Below are 27,387 nucleotides of genomic sequence, written 5' to 3' on the forward strand. Positions count from 1 at the left end.
TGGTGGAAGAATGAAATTTACTATGGATATATTCAATGAAGAAGCCATGGAGAATGCTTATTATACGTGTCACAATATCATGGATGTTTTAAAATGTCGAGGATTCCCCTGGCCAGAAGCACAAAAGAAAAAGAGGAAGAAGGGAAGAAAGTGAGAATGGCTTTACAAATTTGTATATTGGAACAACATATGCCTATGACTATCCTCAGTTTTTTTCTCATTCATTTTCTTCTTTGATTGAAAATTAGAGAAAATTATACATGTATACCTTTTTGCAATCACATTATATACTACGTATTATTTGTAGTACGTTAGAGTTTATGAAAAATAAGCTTAATCACGTCTACGATTTGCGATATTCCTGTAGTACTCCTCTACATCCAATTCCGAATGTGGTATCATAAATGGACCATTAAACACACAATGTACAGTTACAGTTTGACAATACGAGAGATTAGGCAATAACTATAAAAAGGAATAATATTAATATAAAACTAATTTTCAATCTACAATGTTACGAATTACTGGATACTCACTTTTGGCGTCAATAAAAAATATTGAGAACTACCTGGCTTTCCTGTTATTTTAACCAGCAGTTCGAAAACTCTCCTTTCGTTAATTGCATCCATTCCCTGAAAATATAATCAACGTAACATATCAAATAAATTCGTAGATTTGATTTGAAAAATACCTGATTAATTTCATCGACACAGCGAAAGGGCACTCTAGATAATTCTTGAAGAGAAATCATATAGATTGCAGTTGTTAATGACCTTTCTCCACCACTTTGATGGTGCCTCGTCAATTCCTGTAGCTCGTCTGTATCTCGGAATTTGACTCGAATTTTCAAACCGTACTTATCAAAGTCCATCTGAAAATATAATCTTCAAAATTCAAAATTCTAGGATAATTGTCCAATGGGAATTATATGATACTAACGATATTATCTCCATGACAAAGTGTAACTTCGCCAGCACATTTCATATTTGAAAAATGTGAACTAAAATTCACATTTATTTGTTCGATTAATCTCTCCAAAGGCGATAACCATTTTTCTCGTAATTTAACGGTGTCTTGCGTAATGGATTCCAATTGTAATTTTTCCCTTTCTATGGATTCTTTTAAACTATGCATGTCTGTTTTTATCTCCTCGTATTCTCGGTATATCTAGTAATATGTCGTACGATAAGAAGCGATATGAGAAACACATCTTATAAAATATACATACATACATACATACATACATACATACATACATATGTATATATATATATATATATATATATATATATATATATATGTATATATTATATACATGTAAAATAATAACAATAATCAGACGACTTTGTTTCTGATACTTTACATTTTCGGCATCAACATTTTGTTTCATACAAAACACCTTGGTTTGCGCTACGGCTATTTCTTTATCTATTTCTTCAATCGTAAGTGGTAGTTTAGCAAATGTTTGATTTATAGGTTTGAATTCCTCATCTTGCGGGCTAAGACCGTTGGTAAGATCCTTAGCTTCGTTGTATGCTTTGATCGCTTCTTGCTTTAACGGTTTGTAATCGAGTTCAATCTCTTTAAACGTTTTCTCTGCCTCGGATAATTTCTCTTTCAATTCTTGATTTTCATTCTCTCTAGTTATTAAAAGCTGTTTGTACAAATATAATTTTAACTTGGCTTGTTCGTTAATCGTTACATATTTCAAACAATCCTTCAATAATGAATTATATTCTCTGTATTTATCCAACTGATTATGTACAATGGTCTGCAAAAATAAAGGTGAATAAAACTAATGAGTCCAAATGTCGCATTAACACTACGCATTTTTAAATGAACTGTAAAAACCTGAATTTTTTCATTATGCATAGCAATAATTTCTTCTCTACTCGTTCGTTCATTTTCTAAAATTTTAATCTTTTTATCAGCTATAGATATTCTGTTTCTCAACGCTTGCATTTGCTGCAGATTATGTTGGTACTTTGTTCTAGTTTCACGATATATATCTAATTGCTTATTCTCTTTACACATCTTTTCTTCGAATTCTTTTATATTACGCAGAACTTCTTCCCTTTTTCCCTCAAGAAGATTCAACCTAAAGAAATGTATTAACTTTCATGATCAGTATAAATGAGTTTATAAAAAATTCATATATCAGAGTATTATCAGAGTATACCTCTTTTCCATTTGTTCCAATTTATTGTTATCCAATACTATTGATAATATCCCATTTCCAACTACTTGTATCTTTTTAATAGATCTTTGACCGGTATACTTGGACATATTCACAGAATATATATGATTTTCTACAAATGTAAATAATACATAATAGTATGAGAAGTGCGACAAATGACGTGTAATTATTATTGAAGATGGAAAAAAATAAGAAAAAGAAAAAGAAAAAGAAAAAAAATAACGATAGATCTGAACATTCGGATCGTTAATACGTAATACCCACCGCTAAAGTAACAAGATAAACTGTGCGGTATATTATCCACATTTTCTTCGACAGCACGCGATCCAACCGGTATATTATTCAAATTATATGATGGTATTAAATACTTCATTATAGCAGATGGCGCGTCAAAGAGCGAACCTAGATAATACTCAAAGCCGAATCTTCTAATATTTTTTAATGGTATATTCGGTTCCATGTACACTTTTTTGTTAGGATCAGAATGTACCACGTTCACTTGTAATTTCTGCTGATCCCTCAAACACTTTGTCAATAAGTTCATATCCTCTTTATTTTCGCAAACAAAGGCTATTAAATCTCTATGAGGAATTATCCTTTCCAAATATTTAGAATATGCAATATCTTTAACATTAATCAACGTTAACATGGGCTCATATATTTTTTCCCGAAATTTATCTTTATTTTCACGCAACCACAATACACCTTTGTACGTATCAAGACTTCTTTGCCTTAAAAGCTCCAATCGCTTAGCTTCAATATTAATGGATTTCTGTTCTTCTTTTACAGCTAAAATAGAATTAAATTTTTAATATAACATCACAAAAGAGTTTGATCAATTTTTGACATAATAGCAAATCATAGAGGCAAATACAAATTTTAGATAAGTCTTCGATTCAAGTAATAATGAAAAGTACCTCTGATCTCTCGTTCAACTCGTTCGTGTTCCTGCTTGCAAATGATTATCTGATCTGACAATTTACTATTAATATGTTTTTGCTTTTCCAAGAGAGACAAAATCTCTTTCTGTTTTATTTCTAACGTCTCCTCTATATAAGTTTAAGGGTACACACACACACACACGTTAAATCACATAGAATTGAAATGCATATATATGACAGACAAATGTTTATGCATAAATTACATACCCGAACCGATATCCTTGATCATTAGACTTAAATCATTATCCAGTTTATTTTTTTGCTGCTGCGCAAGATTTATATCCTGATCGCGATTTTGTTCCGCTTGTATTCTACGTGAACATTCGTTTTCAATTTCTTTAATCTCACTTTCAATCTCAAGAATTTTTCTCATTACTTCTTTGGCTTTAGATGTCGTCCCAATGACTCTGTTTGAATTCTAAAAGTACAGGATATTAATGACATTGAGCTTCCTATCCTGTAAACATTTCTATAAATTATGATATATCAGAAGTAATATACTTACATGGTCATTTACTATGTTTTGCTGCATGTTAATGTCCGATTGTATTTTCCGTATCATCTCATTTATCGGCATAAGTTTTGCTTGTACAGATTTTACTTTATTTTCCGCTACGTCTCTCTTCTTCTTTATCTATTCATGCGAAATAAAAATATTTTAATGAAAGATTTGGAAAAATACACAATAATCGGATTTAATATTGAATTTGGTAGAATTACTTCGACCAATTGCTTTCTCTTTTGATCATATTCCATCCAAGCCTTTTTTTGCTTCAATGTCAAAATTTTATTCTTTATTGCTTTTTTCTCCTTGATAGTACTGACAATTCCCTTCAAATGTTCATATTTTTGCGTTCTAGTTTCTAACAAACGTTGTTTACTTGCCAATTGTGTTTCTAAATCCTTATGTTGAATACGATACTCTTTCAACTTTATATGATACTTTAATAATATTGGATCACCAACTGATCTTTCCGTGCTTTCCAACAATTCTTGGGCATTCATTTTTGAAAAATCATGAACTTTGTCTTGCGGAAGAAACTGACACAGATTGTCTACCTGCAGGGACGAGCAAAAAAAAACAAAAAAGAAAAATTTTAATAATATATCATAAAGATATATTGTTACGTTGAATCCCAAATGAGATACCTGAATATTGAAACTATTTGTTAATTCTTGTACAGCTGCAGAAGTAGCAGATTGTCCATTTATCAACCAACATGATTTGCCCTTATTATCAAATAATCTTGTAATGGTAACAGATTTGGTATGGTTCTCCTTCAATGTAATTTCAATTTTTGCATCGTTGCAACCATTCTTTACATAATCTTTCACGTGTAATGCTCTACCAATAATGTTAGGTTTACCTCCTAAACCAAGTACTATTGCACATACGATTGTTGATTTGCCAGTGCCATTCGGGCCAATGATTAAATTCAGATTTCTTCCGGGCTTGACAACAACCTTGTTATAAGTTCTTCAAATAAAAAGTAGAAAAGAAACAGAAGAAAATAATAAATTAAAAGTAATGTAATCATTTGATACAATATGAAAATTAAAGTTTCAATATTCCTTTGGAAATACTTACACAAAATTTTCAAGATAAATTTGCGTTATTATTCCCTTTTCGATCCCGTTATCTTCCATCGTATTTTTTAAAAGTCGTCACGTTTATAAATTTGAACGGGAAAAGTTTATTCTTATTGCGATCGATTATCAAAGTTGATCTATGAAATGTCCGAGGTATTTACATCATTTTCCTTTCTTCGCATTGAAATCGCATTGAAAATTAAACTTAAATCGTACATTGTATCAACCAATGCGTTAATAATAAATTTATCAAATAATAATTAATTGATATAACAGTTAGGAACGAACATAACCATGAATTAAAATTTTCATCGAATAAGATTCATTAAAAAACATTTGTTGTGGAAAATAGGCAAACGTTCGAACGACGAACGACAACGTTTAATAACTTATTCTCGATGTAATATTTGAAATATGAGAAATAGAAAATACTTCAACAACGTTTCGAGTCACTTTAAAATTTCTTTTGCCATGCGCGTTACCTCCATTAAGGTTAGGTCGGGTCGGTACTGAACGCTTGCGTGCCCGCGCACATTTGAATTTCCGCGTTCGCGACAATTTCTACAATTCCTACGCATTCTGTGATTTTCTATTATAAAGTAACATAAGTAACATAAGTAATTCGTTAAATATAACGACTTGAGAGATTCTTTAGTTATCTAATAGCTCTCGGTAGGAGTAATTAATTAAAAGACAGAAAAAGAAAAAAAAAAAAAAAAAAAAAAAGAAAACAAACATATCAGTTAATACACACATAGACTATTATGTAATAGAGACAAGCATGTGGAAATATTCGTTTAACTACCACTACCAAAACATCATTAGTTAATGTATTTTATCCCAAGGGTGATAAGCGATCGATCCAAAAACATCATCGCTATGGTTACTTCATTGCTAACAAATGATCTACCGACACATAAAGGTCTGGAACAAAGACCTTTTCATGCAGTTGAAAAGAAAAGAAGCGACTGTTGGTTGATTCCTTGTCGTTATTTCCTCCCGTCAATATCATTGGCGCCTTTAATCGTGAAACATGAAATTCGAAGTACCCGTTCATCGTAAAAAGTATTTCATTTTCCGCGCTAAAGATTATTGTTCCTTGATGCGACCATGCTTCGTCATTTCTTGTATACTAGGTGTATTTCCCTATAAAGCCACTCCAACGAGCATGAGCATGTCAAAATTTGGCTACCTATATTCTACGCTCGTAACAGGTCTATACGTCGTTCACGTTTTCGTTGTTCTATATCAAACCGATGTGTCCAGCGTAGTGAAGTACGACAGCGTACCGGGAATTTTACAAGTCAATTTTTATTTCATCCTTGGTACCGCGGTAGTTGTAACCGCGTACTATAACTTACGCCATAGGTTGTTATTCCTTCAACAATTATATCTAGTAGCCTCAAAATTACCCTCCGAAACCTTCAATAAGCTCTCGAAATATATTCACGCGAAAGATATAATCGGTTTCTTCTTTTTGGTTGGACAAATGCCGAACGTGTTGAACCGATCTTTGGCCCTAACATTTACCAAGTGTTCCTTATTATACGTGACATTGACAGTTTTCATAATGGATATGCTTTATATGAATTGTACTTGCATAATTAATGAATGCTTTAAGAGAATTAACAAAAATTTGGAAAATCTTCAGCACGTTGTCGTGACTGGCGAGCCTCATCTCTTGAGAAGGGTCTATCATGAAAAAAAGAATCCTTTACTTTTAATGGAATTGAAGGCCATTAAAAGGAGACATCAAGAAGTCAGTGACGTTCTTCAACAATTGAACTCAACTTTTGGCTCACAAATTATTATCACGTCTTTGATGACCTTCGCGGAAGTAACTTTCAGTCTATACTTTTACATATTGCAAACGATCAATAAGAAAGAAGTAAATTTGGAAAATCAAATCTGGTATGAGTACTTTATAACGTCGATAACATATTATTCCATCAAGTTAGGTCTAATAGCGTGGACATGCGAAACCGCTAAAAATCAGGCTGCCGAGGTTGGAATTAGGATCCATGAGGTAGTTATCAATACTAAAGACAAGGATATTAAAAACGAGGTAAGGCGTAACGTCCTCCGCGAAAAGTTAATTCGAGAAGCTACTCGACGCTTTCTTTGATGTTGCAGTTGCAATTATTTTCCTTGCAAGTATTGCATCGTGATAACACGTTCACCTCCAAGGGACTCACCATGGACGCGTCTCTCTTAACAACGGTTTAAACAATTACATTTATTAGTTTCATAATCGTTTACCTTCAAAATTGACATCAATAATCCTTCTTTTTCGTTCTTTTCGTAGATCGTAGGAAGCATTACAACGTATCTGTTGATTCTAATACAATTTTTGATTTCCTTGCGCTCATGCAAGTCCAACAACGCGACCAACGTTATGTTTTAACGAGGAAAAATCGAAGGAAGAAAAATCGTTAACGATAAGAGATTTTAACAATAAGATTTTGTTCTTTTTACGCATGTGTGATTCCTTATTGATTCCTTTCACGGAATAACTGAAGGCGCCCTGGCAAGTTTCTGGGTAACACAAAAGGAATTTTATTTTGAATACTGAGAATGTGTAATAATAGATGCTGCTAATTGATGCGTCAGATTAAGAAATACATATTACGTAAATATAAGCGATCCGAACTTCGTCCCTGGGTTCGGAGTATACGATAATATATAATAGTTTGTCTGTTTCTGTACGTGTACTTACTTATGTGACTTAAATAGAAAAAGTAATAATATTTATATGTGATATAATGATTAAAATAGATTACAAGCGACAAAGTTCTTTTTGAACTTGGGCCGCGACATTCTTGTCAAATGATACATCCGTTACGCTCTCCTCGCACAAGGTAAACGTGTTTTTAACAATCTACACATTTTTCTTTGACCCGGATAAACGGGTCTCGTCAACACTCGAAGCTCGTCGTTCCATTTTTTTAACCCGTGCTTCCGTGAGCCACGGAATCCAAAAAGACTCACACCTTTCTCATTTGTTTTCTTTCAACGGGAAAAGCGATAACGATAATTTTTTCTTTCTCGACCTATCGGCTATAACTCAATTATTATAACCGCGATAATGTTGCAGTACAGATTTAATCGCACTTCAAATTTAGGATGGAAACGATAAACATACATATGCACATACGTATACGCGCATATCCTGTTAACAAAATAAAAATGCCCTTGATATCGCAAGTCGGTAGAACTCAGGAAAGGAGATAGAGAAGCAGAAGAACGCGTTTTGTTCATTCATAACTAACGACGCAATTCTTCGATCCGTCTCTCTCTCTCTCTCTCTCTCTTATTATAATCATCGCGGAGAGACTTATCGTTGGTTCATTATCACAATAAAGAATTACATGACCGTCGCGATCGCCGGGACGATTCTCACTTTTCCTTATCTCTAATACGAATATTCGTTAGTTATTAGAATAAAATAGAACGACTTCCTTGCTGTATTATATTTTAATCGCATTGGAAGACCCGACGAGCAATGGTCGACGATAAGATTTTGATATCTCGATTGAAGAACGTCATACTCGAAATACTATTCGACTAGATTTACGTATCGAAATAAAGAATTCTTTTGCTCGATCTCTATGAAAGAGCATCGCGGGTCGTTGGTGCTCTCGCCGAAAAATCATGCGGTTCTTTCTAATTTGGGCGATAAGGAGAAGACCGCGAGATCCGCCGTGGCGTAGGCGATCACGCGACTGCGCGCGAGTGTTCCTAAGATCGAGGAGGCGCCAGCTTTTATTATGAAGCGTACCCAGTGTCAGTATAGCGCAGGCAGTCGCGCGATTCGTTTCGTCGTGGAGTGAGATACAATTTTTTTTCGCGCCTTTGCACGATTTCTTTTCTTCTCTTGGGTGCGTTCTTTACGACGAATTATGAAAGAGAATTGGGAAAAGAAGAAGATCGATCGACGATAACATTAAGGATTACCGATCGTTCGATCAGAGAACGCATTGACCCATAATATTGTTGCTCGAAGGAGGACACAGCGAGGACGCGGCAATGAGATGCCAGTTACTTTTATCGAGTGCGGAGTGCGTCAAAGCGAGGAACATTGTTATCGCGACAAATAACTTTTCGAACTAAATATATAATTGGTCTGCTCTAATGGACGAACGAAATATGCGAAAAGATTCCGTCGGATTTTTGATGACATCGGGCAGAAACCGAGCATCGTTGAATGAATAACCACAAACAGCTGGATATCGTCGAGTATGTATTACGAGTACTTTTAGCTTTTCCGTCAATTCGACGCTTCGAATAAAGTCTAGTTGAAATCGAGTTTGAACCATACGTCGATCACCTCCGTCTTTCATTCCCACGGCGCTTTCTTCGTCTCTTTTAAAGCATTGGCACGATTTCGTGACTGAGAGTAACGTAAGGACGCTCGTGGCTTAGATACGTTACGAGTTCCTTTCGTGTACGTCTAGACGAAAGTTTCGATTATCTTCAAGGACTATAACGCGATTCACCTAATGCCTTGCATAAACCACACTTCTCAATTCCGTTTCTTCGTTTAAGTATTTTTTTTTTCCTCTTCTATTCCATCCCAATAAATACATCTTACAATTAATGCCAAGACAAAAGACGATAGTAATAATATATTTATTGCACGTCGTTTGTTTTGATTGCTCGATGATTAACTTAGCGGTGAATATGTTTGAAGAAAAAAATTGAAGAAAAAAATTGAGAAATCGTTGCGATCGTCATCGCAAGAATCATTCCGATGCATGACGAAGAGAACGTAATAGGATCAAATCGAGCGTAAACTTACGTTTCCAGATAAAGCGATAGCTACTTATATACGAACACAATTACGGAACACACGCGCGCGCTATTTCTCTCTCTCTCTCTCTCTCTCTCTCTCTCTCTCGATAAACGTCGTCTCGTATATTGGACGGGTACGCAAAATCACGGGCTATTTCGAAAATAGAATTTCGATACTCGGAATTCCTCTCAAAAGTGACGTCCATCGCTATTTCGCGTCATATTGTTTTCCGCTCGGCTATTTCCGCAAAAAGAATGAAATAACCAGAAAGTAATCATATTTGTATTGTTACTGTAAACGTCACGCTTGAATGTCTCTAAGACAAAATAACAATTTGTTGAAATAGCTCGAGCATTAATTGTTTCTTCACTCATTGAATTAGAAAGTGAAAGAAAGCGATGATATTGCAACGGAACAGAAAAATATTCAGCCACTCCTTCGAGAATAGTAGTTGGATAGATTTGAACAAGTTATTCAGCTTGATAAAGTATGATTATATGCGTTGAAAGGTCATATAAAAAAAGTCGAACGATGCGATGAAGATGTTGCGTGGACGATAACGATACGAGGGTCGGTAGGAAGTAGAAGGGTCGTTCGCTCGTAAATCGCTGGCTCGGCTTGGCATTAGTATTGCCTGCGTGTAATTTGTACGCAAATCTCTTTAGTCGTAAGTATTATTTTCATACATTAGTGCTTACGTTAGAGCTTCATCGACATCGACGACGACGGAAGACACAACACTTCAAAATTGTACATTTCCTTACGAAACATCATGGAGCATCGCATCGTACGTTTTCCGATAGCGTCGGGTCTCATAGACTCGCTTGACCTCGAAAGGCCAATGGTCCATTCACAAGTATCGAGAGAGAAGGAGAGAGAGAGAGAGAGAGAGAGAAGTACCACTTGTTTTTCTCGAGGTCTCGTCGTACGATGCCACGTACATAAGCATACATACATAGATGTTTTACGTCGATCGTCACCGTTGTTGTTGAGATATCGCGTGAGGATTAAATCGGATCTGGGATGGCTGTAAAATGCTATCGAGTGACTCACATCGCTCTCATATATAGGAGGAGGGCACCTACGTACACGTATTTTCCGTGCGCGTATCTCTTTCATTGGAACAAACAAATTTGTTTTGCTTGTTTTGCCCGCGTACCGACAAAATTCCGTTTCTTTTCTTCTCTTTCTCACTCTTTTTCTTATTTTATTACTGATGTGTTATATTTAATGACTTCGAGATAAGATTATCGCGATTAACGTACGTGTCCCTGTTAACGCGCGCATCAAAATTGAAAGTAAAAATACTCTTTTCGTTCTAGACGATTTTACTCGTCGCATTGCACGAGCTACGTTCTCGTTAATTTGGCCCTCTATCTATCTCGGTAAAGTACACGAATCGTATCGTGAGTAAGCTCGTTCGATGACCTAGACTTTATACAGAGAAAGAGAGAAGTAGCCAAAGATATTTCGACGGTCGAGTCTTTTGGCCAAAAGGTTGGTGCGCTATTAGTTTTCTGTCATGGCTACGCCACGTTCGGATAAGCTAATCGAAACGAATCAAACTCCCCGAGTTTCATCGTACAATAGAGCACGCGCAAAGCTTTACTTTCGAACAGAGAAGAAAGAGAAGAGGAAGTTGAGATGGAAGCCAAGTGACCATGGCACGCGCGTATAACGGACCTTTGGAATAGAGCGTCGTATAAACTTGCTTCTGATAGCTAACGTGGGTGGATAGGAACGCGTTCTTTTCAAAGTCGTCGCTTCGCCATTTCTCTTTCTTTCTTTTTCTCACTCTTTCCCTCTTTCTCTTATATATATATATATATATGTATATGTATATATATGATTTTATGTATATGCGTGACGCTCTCGAACTTGAATTAGTACCGTCGCTTCCTGTTAGCTTACGAAGAGAGAGAGAGAGAGAGAGAGAGAGAGAGGATGACTTTCTAAACGTTCGTTTTTCATAATATTATTTAGTTAGTTTATTCGCTCGCGTGTATGCGTTATCCGCGTGAAATCACGCGACCGAAGGTGAATAAAATTTTTATGCATTATCTCACGGTATTCTATATTTGTCAACGCGCATAGTAAATAACACACGTTTCTTTTCGACAACGTCGTCCTTCGTTTTTCTTCTATATCTCTTTAATCATCCGTGATTCGCGATAACGAATGAAATATTTTTGCTTTTGCGAAGAAATAAAGTCGTTGCTCGTGTTTCTTCGATAAACCATATTTTTACCGAATCGTCTTTATCCTATTGCTGTTAAATTTGAAATTGAAATGAGCGTTCGACGGTCGCGAATAGAAAAGGACTATTTTGAAATAAATTCGAGTTCATTACGTTCGCTATGATCGATTACCATTAACGTAACGGACTAACGTAAAAGAAGCGTATACGTATTTGCTTACATATGTCGTATACGTATAGTATTAACGTACGCGTGACGATGACGAAAGCACGTAGATAGTGGAGAGAGACGTGTGACGTGAAGATCCTCTCGTAGAAAGAGATACCTTATTACGTCTTTTTCGCAAAATTTGTCTTCACATCGTCATGCTGTACGAGAAGGAGGACTCGATGACGACGGCGTTCCATCAACAGCGTCGAGCCAACGACACAATCGTTGACGTAGAAAAATTGAAAGAGGAATAAGAAACGCTGATTGTGGCAATCGGTTGTTTATGTAGCCAGTACCGTCGACGAAAGTGTAAACTCTCCTTCTCTCTTATTCTTTCTCTCTCTTATTTCTTTTATTCTTATTTTTGTACTCTAAATAAATGACGCGTTGGCCCGCCAACGGTATGCTGCACCGATTTATCATACGTGCGATATAAACATATATATATATACATATATATATATATATATATATATATATATATATATATATGCGTATAGCATATACTTATGGTATGCCAGTCGAATATAGTACGATTCAGTGGTATTTTCTTCTCGTTCAATCTTCGAACGTAATTTCACATTATTGCGCGTCTTCGTCGTAATTTAGAAAAGATATTGCGTCGCTCGTTTACTCGAATTAATCCCTAAGAACGCGAGGAGGGATGCGAGATGTGATGCAAGGCGCGTCGCTAACGTTGAAATCGTTGTTGAAATCTTTAGGAAAATATAGCGTTAGATAGGATAGATTAGGTAGACATGAGCATTATGTCATTGATTTGCGCGCGTTCGGCCGCTTTGTCGATTGGCCTCGAATATAGTTTTTATCGCGCAAAAACGTATCTTCCCTTCTTTCGTTCGTAGTGAAAAATGTCAGATGTCGAGTCGAAAGAGACAGAGAGGGAGAACGAACGAACGAACGAACGAACGAACGAACGAACGGTCACGCGATAACGGGGAATACACGTATTATTTACCCATATTTTTTCTCCTTTGTTTAAAGTCGAGCCAACGTACTTACGTACTACGTGTTTTTTCGATCGCTTTCTTTTTATTACCATGCTGTTTTTTTTATCTTTTACTACCGCACCTGTAACTTCGACCAAGAATGAGAGAAAAACAACGGCGCTGCTTTTACGATGAATCACTATGATGAAGAAGGCGGATCGCAGCCGGAGGATGACGTTGTTAAAAAAGATAAAAAGTCAAGAGCCGGTACTACACGTCGACGTTCGCGATTTGCTCGCTCGTTGTAACGACAAAGTAAAGTTACTCGTCTCGAGAAGGAAGGTAGGCGTTCGGCTCTACGGAGATCGATCTGATTTATGTATTTCCTTTGGCTTTGAGCTAGCTGATATAATACTTTGCGATAATATCGAAAGAAAAAAGAATCGATGAAAAGAGAAACGGGTTCGAGGCACGTTCGATCCTTATTTCTTTCTCTCTCTCTCTCTCTCTCTCTCTCTGCGTTTTCGCTATACTTATTATAGCGTGTATTCGATGCGTCAGATAGTGTTTTGTTAAAAACAAATTTCCTCGTGCGATTATTTTTTGCTTTGCGACAAAGAAACATCGTGCGAATCTTGTAAAATATTTATTCGACGAAATTTCTATATTTCTTAAGAGCACGCGGAAAATAAAGAGAGAAAACAAATACGCCGACGATGTGTGCGTGCTTGTGTTTCGAGAGATCTTCTCGTTCTTCGTGTTTTGAATGCGATGCATTCCTCGGCGATGACTGAATTATACGAGCGAACGAGATGAATTGTTGCGAGGTCGATGCCTTCCACCCACCACTACTATTGCCACTACTATACTTCCTTCTTGCCGATTGACCGAGCTTGTCCTTGACACGGCTCCATACTCGTTTTATTTTATACTTGTTTCGGATGTTTGCGTTTGATACAAGTTTCCTTTTCAGAGAAGATCCGGATACTCTCTCGTCGTAGGATAATATTCCTGCTGTCGTTTAGCCCTTTGTTTATCTCGATTGAGAGAAAGAGAGAGAGAGAGAGAGAGAGGGAACGCGTTACTAATGAAATCGATGTAAATAGCAGTTTCTTGATAGGACCGGAGCCCGACGGGAGAACGCGCGTGTCCATTCAAGATATACATTACGTTCCATCGTCGTTATCTATGGCCTTTTCACGATGAGATTTTCTTGTCTCATAGCTCGTTAAAAAAAAATTCATACCGACGTATTCTTTCTTACGATCGGATTGAATCGATATACCTTGACCTTCAGTCGAAGGTTTTATCTAGTCTCGACATTCAAAGACGGCCCAATGAATCTTGTGTTATAGTGTGCGCGTTACGTCGTCGTCGTCGTCCTCGTCGTCTTTTTAACGACTCGGAAGGTTGTGTGGTCAATATGTTTCAGCGAGTCGCAAGAACAAACACTTTTTACGACATCTTACAATGCGCCAAGTTTGCACAGTAATATTTTACGTGAATGACGAGAAAAATACTTGACCGTCATGCCCGATACAATGTATTACGTGTGTTAGTCTTTTTTTAAATAATGTCCGTTTCGAGCATCGCATTTCTCAGGCGCGCGTAAATAACGTTACCAATTTACGTCAGCGTACGTTATAAATTACACATTTTTTCATTCAACGTGGAAGAACGAAAGTAGGATATAGGATTACAATGACCGTAAAAGTAGATCGAGTACGTTCATAAATCTGTAGGACCGATCACGGTTCTTAGAACTACAAAGCATCTCGTTCGTTTGTTCGTTCGTTGTTTTCTCTTTTTCGATTGAATTCTACAGTATATGGAGTTTTAATCTTCGTCGATTATATAAAAGGCAACGATAAACTGTCGATGAAGACAATAACGAAGAGTTTGCCATAAAATCGTTACACGCTGTGTGGTGACTAATCTCTATCGATGATATTGCAGTTGGACGCTAATCGCATCCCATCGTCGAAGAACTCGAAATACGAAAGGAATCCAAATATAAATGCTCGTCCAACCATGATTCTCGTCAGCGCTTATCTTTACCACGATAATTGTTGTTTATCACGGTTGATCGGAATAGACGCGATCTCGATGTGATAAACTGCTAGTGTCATCGTGACGTCAATCAATATCGAAGTCGACATTTTATAATAACATATTTTATAATTGTTTGCATTCTCGTATCGATAAATTTGTTTAATTACACGATATATATTTTCACATATCCATTATGACATAGATCAAACGATATTCGATTAAGAAGGGTAAGGATCGGTTAAAGTTCGCTTATTAAATTGAATGTTTTCAAAGAGCTTACTGCTCGAAAACGGTATATTCGCGATAGCCAGTATTATAGCTTGTGTCAAGAGCAAACACTTTCAAGTCGGCCTTGACGATGATAGCTCGATACGCGTCTCGAAAATAATAAGACGACCGGGAAGCCACCGTGCGTAAACTATTCTCGCTGCTGGGCGTCATTGTACTTGAGAAACTTATCGTTGATTTTATCGGTGAGAAGAAAATTTTAGAATGATCGTTCGTTCGCGACAAATGAAAGCTCGAAAGCTTATAAAAGATGTCATCTTTTTATGAAAAATAATGAGTATGCGCAATGCTTAATCGTTTCCGCGAATTATGATGCTAATACAATATACATGCGCATAGATACATACATACATAATACGTATATTATTGCTTATTTTATTTTTACGGCCTTCTCTTACCATTCGTCTCGTTCGTTCTCGTCGTAAAAACATGCTATCATGGATTTTTCTTCGACGGGCCACTCGACGTGGATGACTCTAAAAGCGTAATAATATTTCTCCGAATAAGAAAAGCGATACTTTGACGATAATGTCAAATATTTATTATAAAAGAATACCCATTTATTTGTTTTTTCTCCTTTGGAAAATAAATAAATGAATGAATGAATAAATATAAATAGGAAACACGATGGCTCTCTCATTTTTAATTCGTTCTTTCGTCATTCATCGATAATATACGCGTTGTACGCGTTATGAAGCGTGCGAATTATTATTTAAAGCGTTCAATGTAGGCGCCATTTTATACCTATGTGCTCGCGGCGGATAGAGGAGAAGGAAGAAGGAGGGCCAAGAGTTCAAAGTGCATCGGTAAGAGTTCAATTCATTTATTCGTCGACGTGCTTCGTACTCCATAATGTTTTATTCATTCGTGATAAGGGAGGTCGTAGGTTGGGTCACTTAAACGCCTTGACAAAACGACTAAATTGCAATCGTTTAATATTTTCGATCATATTATATTTGCTCGATCCCTAGTTTCTCTTTATCTCTATTTACTTTCCAACGTCATTCCTGTCGCCCACTTTAAACGAACGTGTCGGATAGACCCTCGGACGATACCCTGCTATTCGTTGTTATTTACTTCGTAATAGTCTCTACATGACGCAACGAGAATGAAAATATCACTCGTAATCGCCTACCAGCTATGATATATTACTTAATATACGTATATAAAAGAGATCATAAAGTTTCTATGATATTCCAAGATCGCCTCTATTTTCAAAAGTCTTTGCTGATGTACTTTGCTGACTACATTGCGAGTTGTTTTCGTGAAGAAGGATTGGAGATCGAAAGAACATAAAATAGAAAATAAAGACGAACGACGTAACGAGTAGGAGAGAGAGAGAGAGAGAGAGAGAGAGAGAGAGAGAGAGAGAGAGAGGACAGAGGGCTTTATCACGATCGAGCGAGACGAGAACTAGGCAAACTGTGTTTTCTCGTAGTGTAACCTTGTACGTTCTCATTGACGCACGAATAGTGTACGCTTCAACGGTCGCGTTAACCCTCGACCTTGCGCTCGTATCAATGTTATTTTGTATATTCTCTCTTGGAAATTAGAATGCTTTCAGATTTTTTAAAAGTAACATCAATTTTGGTATCGTTCCGCATGAACCATTTAATTCTTGATAATACGTAAATGTAAGAAACTTTCGCACGTATAGTACCTATTATAATAGCGGGTCTTGACGATATTGTTGACTTAAGCTTGATAAGCTCCTTTTTCTAGGCTCCTTTTTCTCTGTTAAGGAGGAAAAGTGTTTGACGGTGGCAGCAAATCGTACTATTTGAGACTACGACGACGACCACGACGACGAGAAACGGTCAGAAGTCAAGGCACCGTCGCAATGCCGTCGACCGTCCCAGAATAGCATAGGGACGATCGTTGCGTTTCTCATGTTGCTTCTAGTCGTTGTGTAGCTCTTTCATCGTCTTTTCCTCGTCCTCGTTGTCGTTGTTCTCAGCAACGATGGTTACTAACGGTCGTTCGACCAATCCTATAGCACGTCGATCTGGTATCACACCTGTCTAAACGGCAGAGGTCCTGTTGAAAAAAACTCTGTTTATCGAAAGGAGAGCGTTATCGCGTCGTACGTAGTATCGTCTAGAAGGTTTTTACTTTGTTGCTATAAGTGCCTTCGCGTTCGATCCAATTTAATCTTTTATCTCGATCGACATGATATTCCTTAATTCATTTTATTCTTCAAGATATATCGACGTCGTTGCTACGTTGTTTGTTTCATATGTAATAGATATATGTAATAGATACATTCATTCTGCAAATTGAGGGAATTACGTTAAGCGTCAAATTCGAAGAATTTTTATCGACGATCGATAGCTTTCGTATAAATAACAATATTTTTTTCTCACGCTATTGTAAATACTTATTTCGAAATGGTATTTTGTTTTCATGAAAACACATTTGCTCGTTACGAGAAAACGTTCATTCGAATACGTTTCAGCGAGACGCCGCAAAGCAGGCGCCAGAAAGTCTCGGTGTCTGCTTCCACGACCAACCCTCCCTTTTTGACCCCGACTTATATGTCGATATGTATATATATATATATATATATATATATATGTTCGTCACATTGAAATTCATCGCGATGGAATCGTAAATTTTATGCCATTCGAGTTGCATCGCGTTAACAGTTCGCGGCTATGGTTGAGAGTCCTTGGTAGAGCATTGCTTAACGAGAAATAAATTGTTAAAAATCAGGGTGACTATTGGTTTTAAATCGATTTACGCATAATTTATCTAAACTCAATTTATATCTTCTTCGAGGTATATAGAGTTGGGAATTGCCATGATTAAACGTCATCAAAGATGTTTCATGCGTAAAAACTAGTCTAGTGTTGTCGATATTCATTTTCATTTGCTATTGCATCGTTAAATGGCCTGATAACTCGGCTATCTACGCGCATAAAGTTACTCCCAGACGTTCGGTCAATTAAGCTCGTTCCCAGAGCTCAATTCTGTTTTGCAGTATATCGAGGCACATAGGCGTGCGTACGCATGCACGCACGCACGCACGCACGCACGCACGCACGCCGCACCAGGAGTAACGGTATCGAGAAACGTGCGCGTATACGTATCGTAGGTACGTCTCGTTTTTGTCATATCGCGAAAATAGTTACTTGCATTATCTCCGCGATTATAAATAACCAATGTTTCCCTTTCGCAAACTACTACAAGTTTGTCGTTTATCGTTACGTAGAAACGCGAAAGCGCGCGCGTTTTAACTACGTCAATTATTTAATTTAACAAGTACTTAAACGTCACGATTGTGAAATGGTTATATTTGATAAAAGGAAAGAAAGAAAAAGAAAAAAAAAAAAAAGAAAAAAAAAAGAAAAGAAAAGAAAAAAAATGTGTTTCAGGAAACATACGTCAAGATGCCAAGATCATGGAGAATTTTTGGCCTACTGCTAATTCTGGTCTGTTTCGAGATCATCGAATCCGATCGTTGCCTTACGAAGCTAGAAGGTACGCATGGTCTGACGATGAATGATCTATATATGATAGAAACAATTTCGAGTTTTCACTTCGATATCCTTTTCGCAGAAGTTAATCCAAAACGATTGGTCGTCTTCAATGGTAAAACCATTGGGTTACGATTCGAAGTTTCGCGAAAGATCACTCAGAGATTAGTCACTCACGTTACCAAGATCTTTTTGGAGGAGGTATTAGGCTATATGGACGTAGAGATAGTTGAGAATGATGACGATTTTTACTTAACAGATATTTACGAAAGATTATCCGACACTTTGGTATTCGGGGTCAGAAAGTAAGTAGATTCGCAGGGGGATTTCGTTTTGGATTCGAGGAAAGAAGAAAGAAGCAAGGTGTATTTGTTTTATTCTTCTTAAAAAAGGTTTCCCGATACAATGGTAAATATGGAGGTATGGATACCGCCGCAGGAGGATACGATACCGCTGTTGAACAAATACGACGTGAAAGAATGTGGAGCGGTCGCGCCGCCGGGACATTTTGCCTGGTTCGTACCGGAGAAATTGTACAACATCGAGGATAGCTGGGTGTCATTTGCCAAACAGGAAAGAGCAGCTCGCTTCGACGTTTCCGAATCGAATCTACTTCGGATCAAAGATTTTACGATCAATCCGATTACGAATAGTTATTACTGCGAGACGTCCTTTTGTCAGCACGGTATGTACGTTCCTCGGCAATGCCAAACTTCCGACAAACAGGCCCAACCTTGCGCTCTACTCCTGGCCGGTCATCCCGACGTAACGTCCTTCGTCAAAGAGGATATCGATAGTTTAAATCTTTACGTCAAAGTAGCTTGGGTCGGATCACATTTGAGAGAGCTTACGAAAAGTCTGATCGAGGAATACACTAACGCGTCGACAAATTCCACTTCGAGCATCAGGTATTTTGAATTCCATTTATATTCCCATATAGGGATATCAGTAACGAGCAATTTTTTCTTTTACTCGCCATTAGGCAAAGATCGTTGGTCATCGTTCATTGGACACCGAGTACCGTGATACCCAACGAGAGAGATTTCGTGAGCATCAATTTTCCACGTTGCGGTACGAACAACTCGCAGCTCGGTTGTGCCTACGAATCTAACAGGCTGACCAAAGTCGTCTGGACGGGATTGGAGTCGGCGGCAAAGTTTGCCTTCGAGAGCATAAATCGCGTCAAGTTCACGTCGGCGATGTATGAAAATTTGATCGATCGGTACAACGTGCATTCGAAGAGCTTTGATGAGGCGAAGATCGGCTGTGGTTGGCTTACGGACAATTTAAATTATGCGATGTCCAAGTGGATGCCGAACAATGACGATAAAAACACTCTTTACGTCGGTGGAATATTCCCAATGACCGGCACGTCCTACACTGCCAAATCTATCGTGATCGCTGCCAACATGGCGAGAGAGGCGATAAACTTTAACAATAGTCTTTTGAGGGACTACAATTTGGCGCTATTGGCGAGCGATGGCCAGTGCAAATCCGACATGGTAATGAAATCTTTCATCGATTACATCGTCCATAATTATTACGTGAAGCTCGTCGGCGTTCTTGGACCTGCTTGCTCCGAAACCGTCGAACCCCTTGTCGGCGTGTCGAGGCATTACAATACCGTGATCATCAGTTACAGCGCCGAAGGATCCAGCTTCAAAGATCGAATTAGATATCCTTACTTCTTTAGGACGATCGGCGAAAACAGACAATACAAACACGTGTATCTGTATCTTCTTCAGCGATTGGGTTGGCGCCGAGTCGCGTCGTTGACCGAGGATGGACAAAAGTATACGGAATATATATCGTATATGCAGGATATGCTGCGCGATAATGGCATTACGTTCGTGGCGAATGCTAAGTTTCCGAGAGAATGGGATCCTGACGTGATAACGAAGGTGCGTAATGGCTTTGCGTTTGCGAACGTCATTCGTTAATCGTTTAAAACGCGATTTTGTTAAATTGCCTTATCTATTGTTTTAGAGCCTTCAAGATTTGAAGCAGAAACGGGCGAGGATAATTATCGCCGATGTGTACGATCAAGTAGCACGGCAAGTCATGTGCGAAGCGTATAAACTGGAAATGACGGCTGTCCAAGTAAGGCTTCTCCATCGCTTCAAATCCGTGGGGCTAGATCTTTCGGATTCTTTTTTTGAAAAAAGAAAAACAAACAAAAAAGAAACATTCACTTTCCTTTTGTTCCTTCGTTTCGTTCCTTCTAGGGATACGTTTGGTTCTTGCCTTTATGGCTTCGACCGCAGTGGTACGATACCGATCAATATAACGCACAAGGCGAGCAGGTTCCTTGCAGTACGATTGAGATGACAAAAGCAATAAATGGGCATCTTGGTCTGTCGCATGCGTACTTTGCATCGGACGATGACATCATGCAGGAAGGTATAACGGTACGGCAATGGCGCGATCGTTACGAGTCCTTGTGTAAAATGCGAAATCAGACGCCGTCCAATTACGCTGGATATGCCTATGACGCCATGTGGACCTATGCCTACGCGATGGATGCTCTAATCAAAGAAAATCAAAGCTACGTATTTCGACTTCATAGCGAGGAGACCGTCAATCGTTTGACCAACATTATCGGTGCTACCGATTTTAACGGGGTTCGTAATGCCTTCCTAGTACGTTAGAATAATTCATCGAACTCTATAGATACGCTATACGTATCTATAGAGACGACGAGACTCTCTTTTATTCCATCTTCTTTTTTATAGGTTTCCGGCCGAATCAAGTTCATTGGCGGACCATCGAGATACTCCATCATCAATGTTGTCCAAAATATTGATAACGAAACGCGCATCATTGGAAATTTTCATCCAAACATATCAGAGACGGGAAGGGAAGTGATAGGCGGTAGATTGGATTTGAACATCTCCGCGTTCGTATGGCTGTCGAAAACTATGCCCGACGATGGCTCCGAGCCTCCTCCTAAATGCGTTTTCAGCGGACTCGCTGAACTTTTAGAAGTTTCCTGCGAAGCGGCCATCGTGATCGTCAATATCATCGGCTTCGGTCTCCTTGGAATATTGCTCATCATTGGTTTTATTTTTGTCAAGAGAAAGTACGTAAAGCTCGCAACGATCTTTCTTTTTTTTTCACATTTACAAATGTTCCTTCCTTTCCTTCTTTTTCGTTTCTTTCTTTTTTCTTTCTTTCTTTCTTTCTTTTTTTTTCTTTTTCTGTTCGACCAGGTACGACGAGAAAGTTCGGCTTCACGAGAAATATATGAAGTCTTTGGGACTTGACTTTTCCAAATTGGATACCTCGAGCCTAGACAAATGGGACATACCGCGAAATAGAGTTGTGATCAATAGAAAGATCGGCGAGGGTGCTTTCGGTACAGTATACGGTGGCGAAACTTTCTTCCCTGAAAAGGGTTGGCTGGCTGTCGCGGTGAAGACATTGAAGGTTGGAAGTTCGACCGACGAAAAATCAGACTTCTTGAGCGAATTTGAAGTTATGAAAAGATTCGAGCATAAAAATATTATCAAGCTGCTTGGCGTTTGCTTAAAGTCCGAACCTGTTCTCACGGTTATGGAATTCATGCTGTACGGTGATTTGAAAACGTATCTACTCGCGAGAAGACATTTGGTAAACGATCAAAGCTACGAGGATTCGGACGAGATATCGAATAAAAAATTAACAGCTATGGCTTTGGACGTTGCAAGAGCTCTGAGTTATTTAGCGCAATTAAAATATGTTCATAGGTAAATCTTTGACTTATCGAAGGGAATCTCGCGTTCGTCGGATAATACATTTCGATCGCGATTAATCGATGAATTTCTTTTCCTCAGAGATGTTGCTTCTCGCAATTGTCTGATAAACGCACAACGAGTCGTTAAACTCGGCGACTTTGGTATGACCAGGCCGATGTACGAGAACGATTATTATAGATTTAATAGAAAAGGTATTTTACCATCAAACGAATCGTTTAAGCCGCGTCTTATATCTGAAATATATTTCGAATTTTTGTTCAATCATAAATTATGTTTCTTATGCCAAGCAGGTATGCTGCCTGTACGATGGATGGCACCAGAGTCCCTTGGTTTGGGAATATTTAGCGCTGCCTCCGACGTATGGTCGTATGGCGTTTTGCTCTACGAGATTATTACATTTGGGAGCTTCCCTTTCCAAGGGATGAGCAATAACGAGGTTTTAGCTCACGTTAAGGCCGGCAATTGTCTCGTAGTTCCTAAAGGTGTCAAGTCACCGCTGTAAGTATCGAAAATAACGAATCGTAGAAGGGATGACAGCGAAATTTTATTAATGATATTAACGTTGTTTCTTATCTATAGAGAAAACTTGATGTACTCTTGCTGGTCCGTAAATCAACATGAGAGACCATCGGCACCGGAGATCGTCGAGTTTTTGGCGACGAATCCTCGAATTTTATCTCCTTGCCTCGACGTACCTCTTGCTAGTGTACAGCTTGAACACACCGGGCAAATGGAGATGCATCTGACTACTGATAGCGTGAGAAAATTCTCTTTGCCCTGGTCGCAGCAACAACAGTCGTCTACGCAATCGTCCGATCCAACGTCGTCGATTACGTCGACCAGTCCGCCTCTACTCGAAATAAATTCCCACGATGACAATCAAAATCTGGAGTTCTCTTCGGACAGAAGAGTTTCCAGTCAAGATGGTACAATTCCTTTGTTAGGTCTCGAAAGAACGATAAAGGGGGGACCCGTTGCTTCTCGCCAGAATTCCAACAAGCAACAGAAAGATATTGTACACAAGTATGTCAATCTTTTGCCAGGAATGGTGACCTCGACGAGGCAACTTAGTAGGAATGGCAATGCGGGAAACGTACAAACGGAAGAAATGGTGTCCATGATGCCAAGGAGTAACAAGGACACCGAGGAAGTCTCCGTTCTCTGATGTGGCCACTAGTCAAAAGTTTTGTCAGATAATGTATGAGTTTAATCGATCAGTTTTTGTGGCCACACAAATAGTAAAAGGGCTGCAAGTGTGTATAACGTGTGTGGACGATTTATAAAGAGGCAGAATAGAGCTTAGAATTTAAATCGACGGTTACTAGTTATCGAGGTATATTATCTTTTGTTAGAACTTTTTAAGAGCCAAAGAATAACAATTTCGTGTTACATTTGTTCTACCGAGAGAGTTTATGGTAGAGCCAATTGATGATCAAGCTTTGAATCGTTGCCAAAATTCTTGGCCAGTTTTACTAGCTACGGCTATTCCAAAACAATGTATACCAAAATATTCTTCCTTTTTTAATGTACGATCTATGTACTAGATGTGCGATCAATAATTGCGCCGCTTTCCTAAAAATATGAGGGTGCGACCAGAAGGTTAAACGCTCGACGATGTCTTAAAGCTCGTTGAAGATTTTTTTGGGTATAAATAAAACGAAGTGAGAGATTTAAAATAGATCTCTAGACGATATTCCGTCGCATTAGTCGGTCGAAAGATATAATAGGATACTTAAATGGATTGCGTATAGCTTTCGTTAGCAATAAGAAGACGCACGCTTTAAAAACGTCGACGGTCGAGACATTTTGTAGTAAGAAAGTACTGGCCAATCTGATCCTAAATTGTACATCGATTGACTTCCGCTCGATCTACTTTTGAGACTGATACATACATAGTAAAATTAAGCCATGTTTATTACGATCTGATGTTATCGATATAAAGAGACACTATTTCACCAACGACAATATTAATATCTGCGTAAGTAATTTTTTATAGCGACTTACTCTAAGAGAAAAAGAAACAAATTTGCATTTTCTTCCTTTCTCAAATTATAGAATTATATCTTATCGCAAAGAGATTAATTTTACAGAGTCATCGTGTTTCCTCACTTTTTCTCACTTTATATAGACGTCTATATTTATTCATTTTTATAATAGCACGAAAAGAGAGATGGCTCGTTTTAAATAGAGCCCGAATAGTATAATATTCCGTAAGACTTTTGGATTAAAAGAAAAGAAAAGAAAAAAAAAAAAGAAAAAAAAACAAAAAGAAAGAAAGAAAAGAGAGAAAAAAAGAAGAAAAAAAGAAAAAAAAAAAAAGAAGAAGAAAGCTGTTATTTTACATGCACACGCATAGATTAATAAACCGTTCTCATTTTATTTATTTTTATAACACTTATATATAGATAAAATATCTTTCGAATATCAAGAGGGATATTACTTTCAAAACTTGAAACACTTTCTAGAACATTTTTATCACTATGACTTGACAGCATAATACTGAGAAAGATATTAAAAATTGATAAAAAGGAGAAAAAAGAAAAAAAAGAAAAAGAAGAAACGAAAAAGGAAAAAAAAAGAGAGAAACGAAACTTCGTAGCATTATGGTACATAGCATTTGATAAAATCTTATATATTGAAAGAGCAAATGGCAAGAGTCATGACATTTCTTAAAAACACGTTTTATCTAAGCTCGTAACAATATCTTTCGTTGCAATTATTATAAATTTTTATCCACATGTAACTTAGTTTGTAATACGTAATTGTAAATGTTATCTTTCACTATGATCACTCGTCTTATCAAGCCGACTGTGCTCGACCTCGATCGATCGATCGATTACGTTGCCATTTTATCCTCGCTGAATATCATTAATTTAACATTCGCTTAATCGTTAAATTTGTACGATATCGTAAAACTATTTATTAATCTACAAAGAGAAGCTTTTTGAAAAGATATAGAAATTTAGTTGTCTCTTCGTTTTAATGGATAAAGAAAGCTCGATGAACGATTCTATTATGTCAACTTAGGATAACGTTAAGGGGCAAACGGCGAAGAGCTTGAAAAGTTAATAATTACAAATGGTCATTATATTGACACGCGTAATGATTTTCTCGACAGAATTCGCACAGCTGGAATTTAGAGAAATATTTGACATTCTGATTTCTCTTCGTCTTTAACGAAATAATTATATTAATAAAACGGATCAAAGATATTTTTATCTAGCGCAAAAAATTGAAAAATTGATTTCGCGAAAGACGTAAGAGATGTCATTTCATATTTCTAATTCAATTCCAGTCTCTAGCTTTTAAATATTTAAACGCGTAATATTCGTATTTTTACTGCAGAGCATTCCTAGTCTTCTTATTGGAGGAAAAGCAGTATATTAAAATAAATGACAAAGAATTCCAACACCGTGAATGATATTGCACCCGTCTTCGTTAATATGCTCGATCCTTCTGGATCTTTGCGTATCGCAAACGTAGACTTGAACCGTTTATTTGATTATAACGAATAGCGTTAATGCGTTGATATCGTATCGACCAACAAATTTTCTTCCTATCTGTTAGCTTTACGAGAAAACGATTGAAGATCTATTTTTCGAGATTTTTGATTTTACTCTCGCAAACGATACATCATTATTTATTTTTACATCATGTGCGTGAACAACCGGAGTTTAGGACGCAATTATCCACGCACATTCTGTATATTATTATTTTGTACATACGAAGCGTGCCTGATAACGTTTATTATTCGTTCTCGAATTATAAGAAAAGAATGTTCAATTTATAAAACATTTGATATCGCATATTATTTCTGTGCCCTCTTTCCCTTCGTCCCTATAAAATTTCAATTTGGCGCGCTCGAGAAGAACTCTCTGTAATGTCGATCGACGGTAATTAAGCTGCCTGCTCTACTATCCGTTGGTACTTTATCGGCCGTGAGGATTTTTTCATTCATCAATTTTCGTCAATTAAGCTCGTGATAGTAGTCCTATAATGATATCATTGAAATGTTTAATCCTTTACCTAACGAATGGAGATGAATTTAATGAGAAAAGCCATTTGAAAAAATCTCTTCCTGTTCTATATTCGGTGATTAATTCTTAGGCACGAGGTTGAGGACATCACCGAGGATGAGAGAAAAGGAGGAAACTCGTAAAATATATGCACGGCGCCACGTAGGAACGATGCGGGTTCATCCGAATTCCGAAGCTTTCAAGATCTTACGATATCACCGTCTTAACTTGGCCACGACGTTTCGTTCTCTCTTTCACAATTTCTTTATTTTTCTTGGTAGCTTTTAAGTCGAACGGTACTCCAAAAATTGATATCGAACATTGTATGCACGTTGCGTTATTACCTATAAAAATAGGTACTCGCTTTTGCGGAAGAGGAGGTATCGAGCGTTGATATAGATTTAAATAAAATATTCTAACGAGACCCGTCTCTTATCTACGATTGAGAAGACACGGTTTCTCGTGAAAGGAAAGAAAAGTAGCGACGAAAAGGGAAGAGAGAAAAAAAAAAAAATATATATATATATATACATATATAAGAAGGTAGAAATAAAGGGAAGGAGACACTTCTCGTGGAGGATCTCTCGGAGCGATCTCTCCAAGAGTAGTACCTACTAATGGCATCGAGAAACGATCTCTTTCTTATTTCTCTCTTTCCTTTCTTTCTCATCGAGAAACGAAGCTCTCGCTTTGTGCTCGTAGCGAGCGCGCTTAACTCCCGGTGTGTCGCGAGTTTCGTTTATACGACGTAACGCGCGTACAGTTACGTAAGATCGTGCGGGCGTTCGAGCTTATCTGATTGTCCACCGTAGACCCGGCCAGAAGTCGTTTCTCGAAAGTTATGTCGCATGCACGTGAAGGGAGGAGGAAGAGAAGAAGAAGAAGAAGAAGAAGAAGAAAAAGAGTCGTTGAAATTGCACAAGAGGCTCCTCCGAGAACCCTTTTT

The 27,387-nt window shown here is 37.7% G+C and overlaps 3 protein-coding genes across 9 annotated transcripts; 2 read left to right on the plus strand and 1 right to left on the minus strand.

The window, feature by feature from the left end:
- Nucleotides 1-10,547, minus strand: LOC124952668 (structural maintenance of chromosomes protein 5). Its single transcript, XM_047502880.1, has 15 exons — nt 10,219-10,547; nt 4,727-4,865; nt 4,288-4,615; nt 3,859-4,197; nt 3,644-3,772; nt 3,346-3,556; nt 3,115-3,246; nt 2,462-2,986; nt 2,180-2,309; nt 1,852-2,098; nt 1,364-1,771; nt 940-1,167; nt 692-871; nt 537-632; nt 1-465 (listed from the first exon to the last, which is right to left on the minus strand). The coding sequence occupies exons 2-15, from the start codon at nt 4,783-4,785 to the stop codon at nt 334-336; spliced, it is 3,144 nt and encodes a 1,047-aa protein (XP_047358836.1). The 5' UTR covers nt 4,786-4,865; nt 10,219-10,547; the 3' UTR covers nt 1-333.
- Nucleotides 5,629-7,549, plus strand: LOC124952673. Of its 2 annotated transcripts, XM_047502893.1 has the most exons (4): nt 5,629-6,565; nt 6,683-6,793; nt 6,862-6,948; nt 7,034-7,549. In XM_047502893.1, the coding sequence occupies exons 1-4, from the start codon at nt 5,762-5,764 to the stop codon at nt 7,130-7,132; spliced, it is 1,101 nt and encodes a 366-aa protein (XP_047358849.1). In that variant the 5' UTR covers nt 5,629-5,761; the 3' UTR covers nt 7,133-7,549. The 2 variants fall into 2 exon arrangements, with proteins under 2 accessions (XP_047358849.1, XP_047358848.1); XM_047502892.1 differs by having other exon boundaries at nt 5,629-6,793.
- On the plus strand, nt 8,340-26,231 carry LOC124952667 (gamma-aminobutyric acid type B receptor subunit 2-like). 6 transcript variants are annotated; one of them, XM_047502875.1, is made up of 12 exons: nt 8,344-8,964; nt 18,590-18,695; nt 18,774-18,996; nt 19,084-19,599; nt 19,674-20,592; nt 20,678-20,791; nt 20,917-21,312; nt 21,424-21,770; nt 21,901-22,416; nt 22,504-22,616; nt 22,713-22,923; nt 23,005-26,231. In XM_047502875.1, the coding sequence occupies exons 2-12, from the start codon at nt 18,605-18,607 to the stop codon at nt 23,588-23,590; spliced, it is 4,032 nt and encodes a 1,343-aa protein (XP_047358831.1). In that variant the 5' UTR covers nt 8,344-8,964; nt 18,590-18,604; the 3' UTR covers nt 23,591-26,231. The 6 variants fall into 6 exon arrangements, with proteins under 6 accessions (XP_047358835.1, XP_047358831.1, XP_047358834.1 ...); XM_047502878.1 differs by having other exon boundaries at nt 18,951-18,996; XM_047502877.1 differs by lacking the exon at nt 8,344-8,964 and adding an exon at nt 18,291-18,309.
- Nucleotides 26,232-27,387: the final 1,156 nt, after the last annotated feature.

This window comes from Vespa velutina, chromosome 10 (genome assembly GCF_912470025.1).
Source record: "Vespa velutina chromosome 10, iVesVel2.1, whole genome shotgun sequence".
NCBI lineage: Eukaryota > Metazoa > Arthropoda > Insecta > Hymenoptera > Vespidae > Vespa > Vespa velutina.